The sequence below is a fragment of the Corvus moneduloides genome, chromosome 5 (genome assembly GCF_009650955.1).
Source record: "Corvus moneduloides isolate bCorMon1 chromosome 5, bCorMon1.pri, whole genome shotgun sequence".
Lineage (NCBI taxonomy): Eukaryota > Metazoa > Chordata > Aves > Passeriformes > Corvidae > Corvus > Corvus moneduloides.
Genome location: NC_045480.1, coordinates 11,032,073 through 11,046,527, shown reverse-complemented (window position 1 = coordinate 11,046,527; position 14,455 = coordinate 11,032,073). Strand labels below are relative to the sequence as shown.

General features: G+C 38.8%; 1 protein-coding gene across 5 annotated transcripts in view; it reads left to right on the top strand.

Annotated features, from left to right (window-relative positions):
• The window catches only part of SORCS2 (sortilin related VPS10 domain containing receptor 2), a 549,849-nt gene extending 536,441 nt beyond the window's left edge, over window positions 1–13,408 (top strand). The window contains exons 26-28 of one of the 5 annotated variants that reach the window (XM_032109885.1): window positions 224–327; window positions 2,525–2,604; window positions 2,943–13,408. In XM_032109885.1, coding sequence (XP_031965776.1) covers window positions 224–327; window positions 2,525–2,604; window positions 2,943–2,966 — 208 coding nt within the window. In that variant the 3' untranslated portion in view covers window positions 2,967–13,408. Of the gene's footprint in view, window positions 1–223; window positions 382–2,524; window positions 2,605–2,942 lie in introns of all 5 variants that reach the window. The other 4 variants (XM_032109882.1, XM_032109886.1, XM_032109884.1 and 1 more) reach the window with 4 other exon arrangements.
• The last annotated feature ends 1,047 nt before the right edge of the window (window positions 13,409–14,455 follow it).

Here is a 14,455-nt window from a genome sequence, read left to right as displayed (position 1 = left end):
TAAATATTATCTTAGTATGAACATCATTATAAGGCAGTTACATAAAACTGAGAACAAAGAGTTGGTAAATTTAGGTTGTGATCACAAAATTAAGGAAGAATGGCATTGGTGATGATTTTTTATTCTGGAATGACTTTGCTCTGCTGGAGCTCTGCTCTGATGCCAGTGTGTGTGTGGCACAAAAGAACTCCATCCCAAAATTTTTTCTTCTTGTCCCATTTAGGAAACTGCCAGGCAGAAATGTCTACGCACAGATGCACAATGAAAAAGAGCAGGAGATGACAAGCCCTGTTAATCACAGTGAGGACACCCAGAACATCATCCAGGGTGAGGAGTTTATTGATGATGATCTGGACTCTCAAACACTAGGTAACGCAAGAGGTAACTTTGCTTTTAGTTTATCAATTTTCATAAGAAGTTGATTTTTAATTGATGTTTGTTTTCATTTTAGTTCTTTTTCATTTTCTGTTCAGTCTCGAAAAGATGTTACAAATGGTAACACCACTAACAAGGGGTTACCTCAATCACCTTCTTTTGGCTTGCTTGAGATACAGCCTAATGTATGGATGATGTGCTATATAGAGCATGAGTACAGAGATGGTAGTTTAATGTCAGGAGACTGACTTGGACAATTTTAGAGATAAATTATATTTGGTAGAATGGGATATAATCTGCAACAGTCAAATTCACTCAATAATCCCCTCAATTAGTGGAAAATTGAGTTTAGGCCGGAAGGATTTGTGGAGTCAATGCTTCTGTGATTTCAGATGGATTGTATGGAGATCCATTGCTTTATTTGCCTTCATATTCTGATGGCGTTTAAAGTTTTTGTGATCAGAAACATTAAATTTATTCATGTATAAAAAGTATCATAAGTCTTCCTTAATTTAGATGTTGATTTTCTACTATTCATAAGGCAGTTATAAAGAACCCATGAGGGAAATTTCTGTGAGTATCTCTCAGTGCAAATTATTTCAGTGTCAGGTGGAAGTGTATATCCTAACACCCTGTGGTTAGTTTTAATGCAACATGGAGTGCTGATCTATAATACATTGTCTTCAGGCTGCTTTCAGGTCACAGTCTGAAAAGTGTAGGACAATGTAAAAAACACCCAGTTCCATTTTGGCACATTTTGTGAAAATAAATCAGATGATCCAAAGCCTTTGGGATTTGTAGCAGTAGATTGATGGTGTGAAAGGCAACTGTAATATCTTCATGAACCCCAAGGAAGAAGATGTGTTTTAGCTGCACTCAAGGTACCCTGGGGAAGACAGAACCTGGTCAGAGGAGAGATTTCTTTTTCTTGGGCTTCTTTCACCCTTTTATTTGTTGTCAATGTCTTTATTTCCATTTGCTGAACTGTGTGCTGCTTCTAGGTTCTTGGAGGTGTTAGCTTTGAACGCAAGGGAAGAATCCAGCCTCTTGCTTTGCTTTGTGTATTTCTATCTCTTCTTTGACAACTTTGTTTATGAGTATCACTGTGTTTTCATTCTGATTTTGCAAGACAACTGTTACTGCCCTCCTGACTTTACCGGAGTTAGTTCCAAAAACAAACCTGGAAAAACAAAATCTGTGTTAAAATTGTTTGGTCAGCTCATCTCCAGGGTCTTTAGAGGAGAAGCTGAATGCTAACAAAGTCCTTGCAGACATGCCTATTAAAGTGGAGCATTCAAACACCTCTAGTAAGGTACAAAAGCATAACTTCTTTTAACGGTAGAAAATCCCTTATGGTTTGTTTAAAAGAAGGCAGCTTGGGATGCTCTAATAAAGAAATACTGCCCTGATTTGTAACATGTTTAGAATTAATCTCTGCTTGCCCTGCACTCTTTACTCAGAGAAAAAAAAATCTTCCATATGAGCAGAGAATTATTTTAGGGTTAAAGAGTACAAGATCATGATGCTTTGATGTCACAAGACAGCAAATGTGATCTCAAGGTTATTTGTGCTTCTGCCAGCTTGTGTGCAGCAGCAGACTTTCCAGGAGAGCGTAAAAAGCTCGAATTTGTGGATCATAATCATCCATATTTGTCAGCTACAGTACAGCTTTTAGACAGAAGATGTTATTTAACACATAAAACTACACTCCTGCTCACTCCACTGTTTTGTTATTTGCAATACTTTCCACTAGCTCCGGTATTGCTCAGTACTGCCAAGAAAATATTCCTGTTAATGATACTCTATTTTATCTGGCTTAGACTATAAAACATGTTATAATCCCTGCTTTATATTAAATTCTGGTTTACGACATTATTTGCAGAAGGTTCCTATGCCATGGAGTTCCCTTCTAGTTCTGGTGAGCTTTCTCCCTCCCTCTTGGGAGATGTCAGTAGCCGCCTCCGCTCCATGCACAGCAGGGAGATACAGGCCTGGGTTTCTGTTTGTTCTCTCTTCTCATAACTTTTGAATTTCCACAGTACAGTATTTCCAGACTCACCCATCCACTTTTTTTGTTTTCTATATATTTTATGTTGCCTACTTTATCGCAACCCCCACCTTGGGACTCCTCAACACCATTACCTTGCAGTGACTCCTTCTGGGAGAAGTGGCAACTTGAACAGCTACAGAGTTCCCTTATTGCTGATGCCGGTCAGTGTCCAGTCCCAGGTCAGTGGCATGTCGAATGGACGCCTCAGGTTCCATTCTCCTCCCTCACCTGCACCCCTCAAGACAACTACACCTTTATAAGCCACAAAGAGAACCAACTTATGCTGTCACTGGGATAGAAACCCTAGGAATTCACCACAAATCCACCACCATGAGCAAAAGCTTTGTGCAAAAGTGTGCTGTAGGTACATGGAGCTGTTGCACCAACCTTCACCTGACCTGTTGTTTGATAAAGCCACTCTCTTATGCAATTGACTTGTCCCTGCAATAAAAGGGGGATTTATTGTGGAGTACCTGAAATACACTAATGTTGGCCTTTTGTTTCTATGTTTTCCTAGGCAATCACTCAGGCGTGGTTTTGAGCATCAACTCCAGAGAGATGCACAGTTACCTGGTTAGCTGATATTTGCAGCTGAACACAAAACCCAAAAGACTCTTCTCTGTACCGTTTTATTTTTCCCTGGAGATGTCCCAAAATTGCAGATATGGCTGTAAATGCTGATGGAGAGGAGGTTTCTTATTGGTCCTGTGGAAAAAAGCGTCCATCATCAGTTACCAAGGGCGAAGGACAATATGTCTTGTGTTCACTCTGTGGCCTGGGAACTCATTACAATTGAAACTCAAACTATGGTAGCAAATTTGTAGCCCTAGGCACCTTCAATGCCACCTTATTTCTTTTCTGTATATGCTCTATTTCTTTATGTTTATTTTTAGAATGATTGACTGTAACTTTTTAATTATATTTTTAGTTGAGGTATTCAGTGGAAGGCTGGGAGTCTTCAGCCCAAAAAAGGTGATTTTTACACTAGTGACTAGACCAGAACAGATGGTTTGATCACAATGACAAGTTTTTTAGGAGGCCAAGTGTTTCTGTATGGGAAAGGACTGAGGGAGAGAAAAATGCACTCCTAGTTGAGACAAGCTCTTAACTTAAGCATACATGAGACAATCTAACAAATTTAGGCTTAGGTCCTTCTGAGGATTAAAGGAAGTAAAATGTTAATTAGTATATCTCATAATATACAATAATGCTCTTGTAAGTGTAGCAAGTCCTGACAAGCTATCAGCACGAGTATCTCCCCCCAGTCCCATCACATGTGAAAGAAAAACACCAGCTTGATGCTATTTCCAGACCAGGTGCCTTCACTTGTGGACAGTCATTTTAGTTGCTCTTTTCTCCTGAGTGAGCCCCCCTAGGGTGATGGCAGCTGCCAGATGAGTTGTCCTGTTAAACCCTAGGCAGGTGGCCTGTCTCTTCTTAAATTTCCAGAGAGTGTAAATACCTCTTTTACGTAGCTTTCTTTTTATTGTTATTTTTTAAAAACTTCCTCTAAGGGCAGCGGGGTGGGTCAGAGCTCTCCTCTGGGAAGGGCTGGGTAGCACCACCATCTCCTTCCCATGGTATCCCTGTTTGGAATTTCCTCTGGCTCTTTTCCCTTGCTGGTGGGAGTGGGCAAACCCTAGCCTGACCTTTTCCGCTTGGATTGGTTTGACAATCCAAAGGGTCATGGGGATGATGGGAAGGGATTTAGAGCTTCCTGTTTCCTTCCCATCTCCACAGGGTGTCTCAGTCCACTGCCCCCTTTTTCTGCAGGGAGGGCAGGGGAAGGGCTTCTGGAGGAGCTGCCTGCAGAACGGCTTGTGAGTTGGGCCCTTGTTTCCTAATCCCAGTTTTGTGAGTTGGGTCAGAGTTTCCTAGTCTTGACCTCTGTATCCCCAGGGAATGGCAACGCAGTGAATCCACACTCCTCTTGTCTTTTCTCTTTGGTTTATTTTAGCCATGTAGAAAAACAAGTGTGGTGTGGTGAGTTCAAATGTCTGGCATCCTGTGTGTCACAGCTGCCTGGGATTAGGATGCTTCTCTCAGAAACCTATATAATCTCTTCACTTTTTGCCTTTCATAGAGAATAACTTGTACTCACTGAATGTCTTACTGATGGTAGTGACAAGCTCACACACACCTTGTTTAAGAAGGATACAGATAGCGCATCGTCCAGAATATGCAAACAGAAAATAATGGATGCTAGTCAAATAGAAAAGAACTGTCTTAAAATCGGTGTGTGCATTGGAGTCATTCTTCCATGTAGCTGTGAATATATTATCATCAAATGCAGCAGTTTGAAATACAGTAATTCAGTGTAGTACTGTAGGCTCTCATAAACCCCATAGGATGTATGTAAAGCACAAGAAAACCTAGATTATAAACTTACTGTAAGGAATTAGGTGGAAAAGTTAGAGTGAAGATTCTGAAACTGCTCAGGAAAATAATTACAAAAATTCTATAATTTCTGCCTATTTAGTTGTATAGTGCCATGTAAACTTATTAACAGAGAAGCAATGCCCTAGCTGACTGTTGTATGCCAGACTGCGGAAATCCAAGGTCTTAAATGTATCTATCTGAGTCTGGGTTTCTTGAAGAGAAGTGCATATACAAAATGTGCTGTGAATTGGAAACTCTTGGGATCATTGCACCAGTGGCTTTCCCTCCTCACCAGCTCCTCTTGCTTTTTCTAGTGGAAATAAGCTGGAGCAGAGAATAAAATAGCATTGCAAACATCTTACTTGTTCCTGTGAAATAAATCTGAAATAAGTTGTTTGTATAGGGCAGGTGAGTGGCAAACCAGCTTCATGGACAAGGAATGGGATGGAAGCTCCAGCTTGGAGTTGTTCTCGCATGGTTAGTCTGATTGGCAAAGGGCTCTGTTGGAACTGGGTCACACATCTAACTTATGCTTTAACAGCTACTTTTATACATTTAATTCAGGGTGATTTGTGTCTCTGATCACAGGAGTCTTTTGGAACACGCTAGAATATTTAACTGCTTGGTACTCTAATTAACACTTCGCACAATTTAGTGCCTGTAACAATTTTTTCTGATGCTTACTAATTTGATTCATGCAGCACTCATGTGAGGTTGGTTTGTCATATCTTAAAAACATGGTTTTCTAAAGACATGTTGGTATTGCCATAACTGTATTAATAATACCCAGCAGATAATAAAGGAAGCCTTTGATTTCCTCACAAGAATAACTTTAAAATGAATTATTTTAAAACTGAGAAAGTACTATTACCATTTTTTCATTCATGGTGTCTTGGTTTATCTGTAAATGAAAAGACTCACTAGTGCTAGTTCTCAAATCTCTTGAACTACATCCATGATATCTTAACTTTTTATCCTTTATATATGTCTAAAATCCTGATACATCAGTATTCAGAAACACAGAGTTGCTTCTATGCACAAGTGCTAGTCACACACGTGTGCACACACACATGCAGTATTTGTACGTATTTTAGTTATTTTTTTCGTGGGGAAGGGTGATGTGGTGGCCAAGAAGCAGAAGATGACTGTCAGATACCTGGATTCTGTACCCAGACGTTGAGCAAGTTGCTTGTCTCAGTTTCCCCACCTATAAGATAGGGCTGATAGTAATTACCAACCTCACACAGGTATTGTGAGGCTAAGTTAATTACTGTTTGTTCAGGATCATCAGAGTGAAAGAATTTTGTGGGCATAAATTATTAATTGTTTATCTTTCTTTGTTTTACTTGTAATTATCATTGTTCTTAAAAGTACTCTACTGAAACCAGCTGCAATTAGGTATAAATGTTAAAAATGCATAATCCAAAAAAGGTGCATCACTGGTAAAAAAAGAAAAAAGAAGGTAATTTTATTTAAACACTGCTATTGGAACATACTGTTACGTGGTAGCACTGCAACATTGGCTGCGATTTTGCTGTTACACACTAGTATTGTCAACTCCTCTGCATTGTTATTTGATAAAAAACCTTATAAAAATGGGTACAGTGGTATTTATCAGCACTGATATTGAACTATACTGAAACCAAAAAAACTGGCAGTGTATTGGCCTCATTGGCCTCTTTTGGCCTTCTTAAAATCTGGTGTATTTGCAATTTCAAAAACACCCTGTACTTTTCAGAGTGCTCCAAGCAGTATGATCTGAAGCATTCTAACAGACCCATCAAGATTTACAGCTGTTACCTTTGCTTTCTCTTTCAACATTGAATGTTTTATATGGCTTTGGATCAGCCTGTCCATATAAAGTACTCAGAAATGCTCAGAGGACATTTAGGGAAAATGCATAGAGTGTTAATTAATTTTTCAATAATATAAGCAATATAAACCAGTGCATATTTTTATACTCTGTAGAAGAGGGTGGTGGAAATGGCTGTGAAGAAAAAGAAGGTACCAGCCTGAGGCGAGATGTTGTTATCTATAATTCACATCCAATTTCTTGGAACTCTTTTAAGATATTCTCATTGAATTATATCCTTCTTGATGAGTTTTCTTCTTTCAATGACCAGTGTAATGAGGAGTTAGCTGTTTATTCATATAAAGTAGATGATTTGTTAACTAACTGTCCTATAGAAAAAGACAAATCAGTGCTTTGCCATCAGTAGTTCCTAGTGCAAAGCAAGTTTCAGCTGACATGATTATCTGTGTTTTCAGACCAATGAGACATTCCTTTAGTGGGGAGACTCTACTGCTGTCTGCTGTATCTTCAATAGAGGTCAATAGAATGAAACTGCAGTAGTTTCCATCCTCCTTACACAAAGACATGCTCAAAGAAATATGTGGGAAAAAGAAAATCTTTATAATAAATTAAATACATGCATTTGGTTGCAGTAGCTTTTTGATGATGAACCAGAGGTTCTGATAAGTTTTGAATTTCTAGTGTTATTTCAAGTCAATGTTTCTAAGTAGATAGAATCGATGACAATTTCAGTCATAGATTTTTCCTATGTTTTCTATTAAAAAGTTTTGTAATTTTTCATTAATGAGACTTCAGGGGAAAAGAGAGACTAAAAATTTTATTTCGTTTCACAGCCCCTGCCAGCTGGAGTTATTATAGTTGTTTTATTGTATATTGATTGATACCACTGTATTGTTTCCATCTTCATTTTTATTTCAGCATTTTAGATGAAAGTAAGTGCCCATTTCTCTCAAAATATTGGCTTTCCACCAGGAAGAAATTTATAAGCATTTACCTTTATAAATCTTGATTTTTGAGATGCAAAATTCTGTTTTGTCTTTTAAGTCCATCCAAAAAGCTGCTCCCTGGCTCATTTTCTCTGTTTTAGTCCCAGTTGCATATTGCTTCTACAACTTTCTTGGAGACTGGCACATAGCCAGTACTAGTCTGAGAAAATCTAAAACTTTTGTTAGAATGGGATTTAATTGACTATAAGTAAGGTCTGCTCAGATCATTTTCTTAATGTTAAGTTTGAATTTTCATGTTCCATATTTCCTTTCAGTATCTTAGCATTTGCCCTCTATGATATTTAAATGTATTTTTATTCCTGTGATGTTTTTGACTTATTTTTAGACTATAATCATCAAAGTGACAAATAACTCAGACCCCCAGTTAGCTTTTGCAATTAATAGCCTAACCCTGCAGTCTCTGGGAAATGTCAAGCTGTGCCCTCTCAATGTTTTAATCTTCTATCCCAAGCTGGCCCTTCTACCCAACCAATCACCTCAGCTGCATTGGCTCCAGTTTTCTGTGCACCCTCGGACTGGATGGGGTGCAGAAGGGTTGCTCCATGTTGAGATGGCCCAGAGCTGCCCATTTTCCAAATCTGGATGGGAATGTCATGCAGACAAAGGTTTTTTTGTTCTTGCTTTTCAAGTGTGTTGCATAAGCAGAGAGGATCCATTATTGTGGAAAGAAGAACCTGTAATGGTACTTCAGGCTGCTCTGGAGGCTAAAGAATGCAGCCTCTTGGAATATTTTTCCATTGAAATTGATACGTACAGCGAGTTAGTTTCATGATTTTTAATATGTGAGGTCTCATTTCTGTAAGTCTTCAGTCCCAGCTTTTTTCCTCCTGTTAAATGGAGTAGCAAATTACTTAAGCTATGAATTGTGGAGCCATGTATGACTTCCATTCTTTTCATCCCTTTCTTTTCCTTATGTGAAGCTTGTCAGCATTACTGTTTCCAGCTAATTTACATGCTGGTAGCTGAAATGATCTTCTGTAAGAGAGTATCTAACATAAGAAATACCGGAAGGCTTAGAAATATGTACTCTGAAATGCAACGACAGAGCTGTGTGAAAAAATCCTTATCAGAGAGCTGTTATGGTTTGCATTAAATACTTTTTAATAGTATCTCTAGAAATACATATTCTTAATTGCAAACTCTTTGCCTTTCTCTCCTTCCAGATTGATTTTCTTTCAGAAGCAACATTTACTAGCCCTGAAAGGAAGTGCATTCTTTCCCTTACACAAGTAATTTTGCTTGATATTATTTCCTTGCAACACTTGCATTTCACACAAAATTCACCTGTATTGATCAGCCTTGATTTCTGTGTTTCTGTAGAATTTGCATCTTTACACTGATTACTTGCAATACAGTGGACATAAAGCCCTGTTGAGCAGCAATAATACAAGCGGCAGTACCTGGCACTGCTTAAATAATATGCCTTTTTTGCATGTATTTTTAATGGTATGATGAGTATATTAATCACCAGGAAGGCCAGGCCTTCCAAATAACTTCCTTAGCATGTCTTATATTTCTATGTTACTAATTTTAGCCATATTTTGATACTTATATTTAGTTCTTTCTGACAGTGTCTGCTCTTGCAGATCAAAGCAAAAGAATTGGCTTATTCACTTTTTAAAAGAAGTATTAATTCACACTGCTTATTGATTAAAACAGTTTAAAACGGAAATCTTTCTGATATGGTGAAAGAGATACTTTTTAATGAGGACAGCGCATATAGGAAAACAGCAGGCTTATATCCATGTGGCTTTTGAGATATTCTTGTTATGGATTCTGAATAGAAAGGACTGTGCAGAAGAAGCAGAACCCCAAACATCAGTAATATGCACATAGGCAGTTTGCAAATGGTAAAACTAGTCCAAAGGAGAATATTTTAATACACCACCTCTATGTCTCAGATTCACATCAGGACCTTTAAATGGTTAAAATGACAGAATATCTTCACAAACCACATGCCCAGGGAATTGCCAAATTCATTGGCTCCATATACTTGTGAATACACTCCTCTCTTTGGGGATAATCTTTTGAGACGCTGAAGTAGCAAAGTAATTGTTCAGGAAGTCACCTGCATTTTTTAACACTTCCAAATTGTTGGTGAAACTTTACAGAAAAAGAGCGCCCAAATTTCCATTCTTTTTCTGTATCTTCTTCTTCCCTCTTTTGTTCTCTTTCACTATTGCTGCTGTTTGTGGCTCTGCCTTGCCTGGCTTCTCCATATATATGTTCTCTACAGTCCACTTTTTCTCCCTTGCTTTTTGTTCTATGTTCCTGTCTGTGTTTTTATTTGGATATGCACCCTACCATGTCCTGACCGATAGCAAGAAGAATCACAATCTCTTCCCCATTCCTGCCTCTCCACTAAGCTCTGCTGTATTATCTGGGTCAATGATGTTCCCTGTGCTTTGTGTCACTGCAGTCCATACTGCCTGTTTCTTTCCCACTTTAGTATCTTTTAATCCTTTCAGCTTTAATTTTGTCTCTCATTTTCTCTAAATCTTCCTGGAACTCTTATCTTTTGCCTTTCAAGAACTTCTCTCAGATGTTCATCCCAGAGAATACATGCTTCTAGTTTGAGATGTGGATGAGTATTATACTCCCTGAAAGAATAAAAACCAGCATTTCCTCTCTCACCAGTGTATATATTGATTTTGCCATTGGTCTGTAGTGAAATTATATATTTAATTGGCAGAGCTCTATCTGTTATCTCCCAAATATCTTCCTCTGCCTCATTTTGGGTTACAGTCTGGGACAAGGTGCTCCCATGAGTTTCCTGGAGCACAGCAAGGGGTGGCTTGCTTTGCCAGCCTTGCAGTCTGACAGGTACAGAATTGCAGCAAAGTTGGGTAGAGACACTTTGCCAGACCATTGGGCTGCATTTGTATTTCAGTATGGGAAATGCTGAGACCCAACCTCAGACACAGCCTTTTAGAGAAATTGTTACAAACCAAAGCTGAAGAATAGGTGAAGTAAAGAGAATCCTTTGTTAATAGAGGGTTGGGAGCAATTGGAGTTGACAGGTTTATGGAATGGGTCTGTGCGAAACCTTTTCTAGAGGCCAGGGAAAATGGCTTGGATTCAAGTTCCATAAAACACAAACTTAAGCAAAGTCACCAGCTAGATTTGGCAGAATTGTCATGCTGGAGGAGCTTGGAGAATTTAGTGGGAATAAGATCACTGAAAAGCTCAGCGGTATCTTTGAAGGGATGCCTGTGTTAGGGAGTGTACATGAGAGAGATGTGGGAGGGAGGGGACCACAAGACTAAACAGGACAAGGAAAAACAGGGAGAAAGTCAGTGCTACCAGTGTGTATGATTTTACCACACATTGTTGATTTTGTTTTGCTTAAGCCTTGAAGCTTACTTTAATTTGTAATGGCAACTATTTTTAGTTTTGTTGGTTGCACGCAGAGACTTTAAACCATGAGTCTAAATTGATGCAGCATGAGGAACATGCAAAATTATCAACATCTCTACCCATAATTTAAGACAGATCTGGCTCACAACAGCATTCCACCTGAGGTGCATGGAAAAGATATTGCTTTTGGAGCCAAGATGCCTATGTGTGCTCCAGGTGACTGTGGGTCATTTGCTAATGGTGTTCCTCCCTAGTACAGCACTGAGCTAGGAGACAAGGGAGAAGAATTATTTTATAGTCTGCATCTTGCATTTATACTGTTTAAATGTAATTTGCTGGAATGCCTCTATGAACTGTAATTTTATAATGTTTAAAGAAGATGAATGGAGTTGGTGTAGCATTCCTGAGGGTAAACACCAGTGACTGGAGTTTACTGAACATGTGACTAGAAATTTTAATTTTAGGAACAGAGAGTTCCTCCATTTCATATACACACCAGGCCTTTGAGTACAGATCCTTTTTTTCATTTGTCACTGACAGGCTGTGATTGATTTCCTCATGGGTGTAAAGTCATAGTTTGCACTTGCTGCAGTGCAGAAGGCCCTGGAAGGAAAACAATCAAATGGAGAAGTATACCTGAATTCTGCTCTCTTGATCCCAGTCTTGTCTAAGTTGCTTTTCTCTGATTGTCATAAAGCCAATAAACTGGGCTGATGTCAAAAGGTGATTAACTAATTTTCATTCTCTTCTGTGTGGTTGAGAAAAAATAAATACAAGAAGTTTGCAGAGGAATAGTGGATTGGAAGAGGGTGGGGAACTTAATCATCTGTCAGAGTACTTTGGGAAACTTCCACTTTTTATGTTTTACTTACCACTTATTTTTACAAATATGTACAGCTCCTGTGATTTACCTTTCTGTTAAACTTTGATAGGTTTCTTTGCAGAAGGTGCTTTTAAAGAATACCACCCTAGTGCATTGCAACTGTGGGTTTAGGAGGCATCAGGTATTGCCCTTCCTCACCTAAATTAAATTAACCTAGTATAATTGCTCTGCATTTATGAAGCAGCACTAGGAATATTGCTTCATCCTATATTGGAAGAATATTTGGAGAGATGAGAGTTGGAATGAGAGAATTTTCCTTTTTAAGAGTAAAGGATGGAATTACAGTGCATACATGGCTGCTCCAGCACAGGTGGTTGCAAAATCTCTCAGTCCAGATTCAGACAGCTAAATATAGATTCTGCTGGCATTACTCATGAAAACAAAAGGACAAAAACATGGTAATTTAACCAAGCCTAAATCATATTTAGTGGCTAATTAGAGCTGCAGCTCTTGGTAGGTATATGAAAGCCAATAAATAAAACTAGACTTGACATATGTCTTGTGAAGATTCACAAAGCATTTCTCGCTACCCTGTTGTTTATGTGGAACATCATTTATTTGACATTGCAGGGCCAAATTCTACCCTAGTTTATGGCCATGCAGTTCCACAGACATTATCAGTTCAGCTTTGTGTTACAGAAGAATTTCTTCCACGATGAATTTGAAAAGCAACTGCAGGTTAAAATCAGTCTTCTCAACTGCACCTGTGCTTACACAGGTTACTGACTGATTTCCATGGTAATTTTTACTCCCATGGTTAGCATGAGAGTTCTTTGGATAGATTTGTAAGCTAATTACAACCAAGGTAGAACTGAATTTTTTAACTACTTGTGACCGCTTTGTCAGCAAATGCTTAGCACTGTATCCAACCAGATTTTTCACCCAGGGTTTATTCCACTCCATGTGAAGGCTCTTAGCAGTCATCAGTATGCTATAACGCCTACCTTTAACATACATGACTACACAGTCCTCTCCTTCTGCCTTTGCACATTGTAGTATTTTTGAAAACAGAACATGCCTTCTCCTTATTTTGTTTCAGGTGACCTTGGCTTTAAGCAGGTTTCTTTGTATACAGTAACAGGGCTCAAGTGAAGAATGAAATAAATCCATAACTGGTGCATTGTCATAAATGGGGAAAAGTGTTATTTGTATATTTTTGTAAATATGTAACATTTAATGGCAGTTTTGTAGTGACGTGCTGTTTTTGAGAAAAAGAAACAAATATATGTTTGAATATGCTTGACGTAACACTTAACTGTGATTCAATTGCACAAGTAATAGCTTAATCAAAAAGTCTTGTGCAATATGTAGTGCACACACATAACCAAGTATCTGTTAGTGATCCACAAGCAAGTTTTGGCAACTTTTAACAATGGTGATGAACTGTGCAGTACAGATTATCACGGTCTCTTTCAGCTTCCAAACATGTAGCAGGCAAACTACTGTATACGTACCTGTGTACTCCACTGCATCCAAAGGTATGCACTTGTCCTGAGAACCTGCACTCCAGGTTTTTCTTTAATAAAATTTGGTTCTAAACTATCGATTGCTTTGTTTTTCTTTTGAAGCCTTTCATGGGGTTTGTGGAGGGGAAATAGTTTAACCAGTCCCCAAGAGTTTGTGTGTGTTCTGTCAGTAGTTAGCAGCAAACTACTCAACTCAGCAACACTGAGCTCAAAGGCTGCAGCAAACCTTCCTCCTCCTCTTTAGCCACTCCACTTCATCCTCCTACACTGCAGCTCGGCTCCATTCCTGGGGAAAAAGGGAAAAGTCCTTTCTCTTTTTCTCTGGGAGTGGAGTTGCTCCACTAGTGGAGGGTGACACCCTGTGGTGAGACTGAAGCCATGCAACTGCTCTTCTAGAAGTCACTGAATCAGAGGCTGAATATTTTAGCTAATGAATTCGTAGATTTCAGCCTTGATCTCCCTGTAATAGAGCGCCATCAACAGAAGAAAATCTATATGTGTTTTGCCCTTACCATGCCTTTATTCCAATCTCTTCCATTTACATTGGCTTCACACAGTACTTACTCCTTGTTTATATATTTTTTAATTAATTGTCCTTCCTTTATCCCACTTTCTTCCTAAGGAGTTGCCTGTGCTGTAGAAGCTGCATTCTTTTTGAAAAATTGAGGGGTCTTCAAGTCAAAATTAGCCCTTAAGTTGGCTGTAGCTGTGTGCAAGGATCAGGCCCTGACTCAAAATAAAACTGAGCTACAAAATATATGTAATCATGCATAAAGCCAGCAAAACAAAAATCTTCAGAATTATGCCCACTGGACATGCCCAGCTAATACACAACATACTTATTTCAGTCTGCCTACGATCTTTGGAATTGAAATGCAAAATTATGTAGTGTATTTCTAAAAAGTCTTGGCCCTAATGTCCTAAGGATTTTCTCCTGTTGGTCCTGGCATTCTGTCTTTGCAAAGGTCACTGAATTGCTAAAGTCAGAATATGCCTTGCATCCCTACAGACTGGGAATTCCTTTCCTGCATCAAAGTTTTGAGATGAGCTGCTACTGGTGTAGTTTATGTTTTGGGTTGGAATAGAGTTTATGGTCTGCTGAGAGGTGGTGGCTGCTGTGTAGCT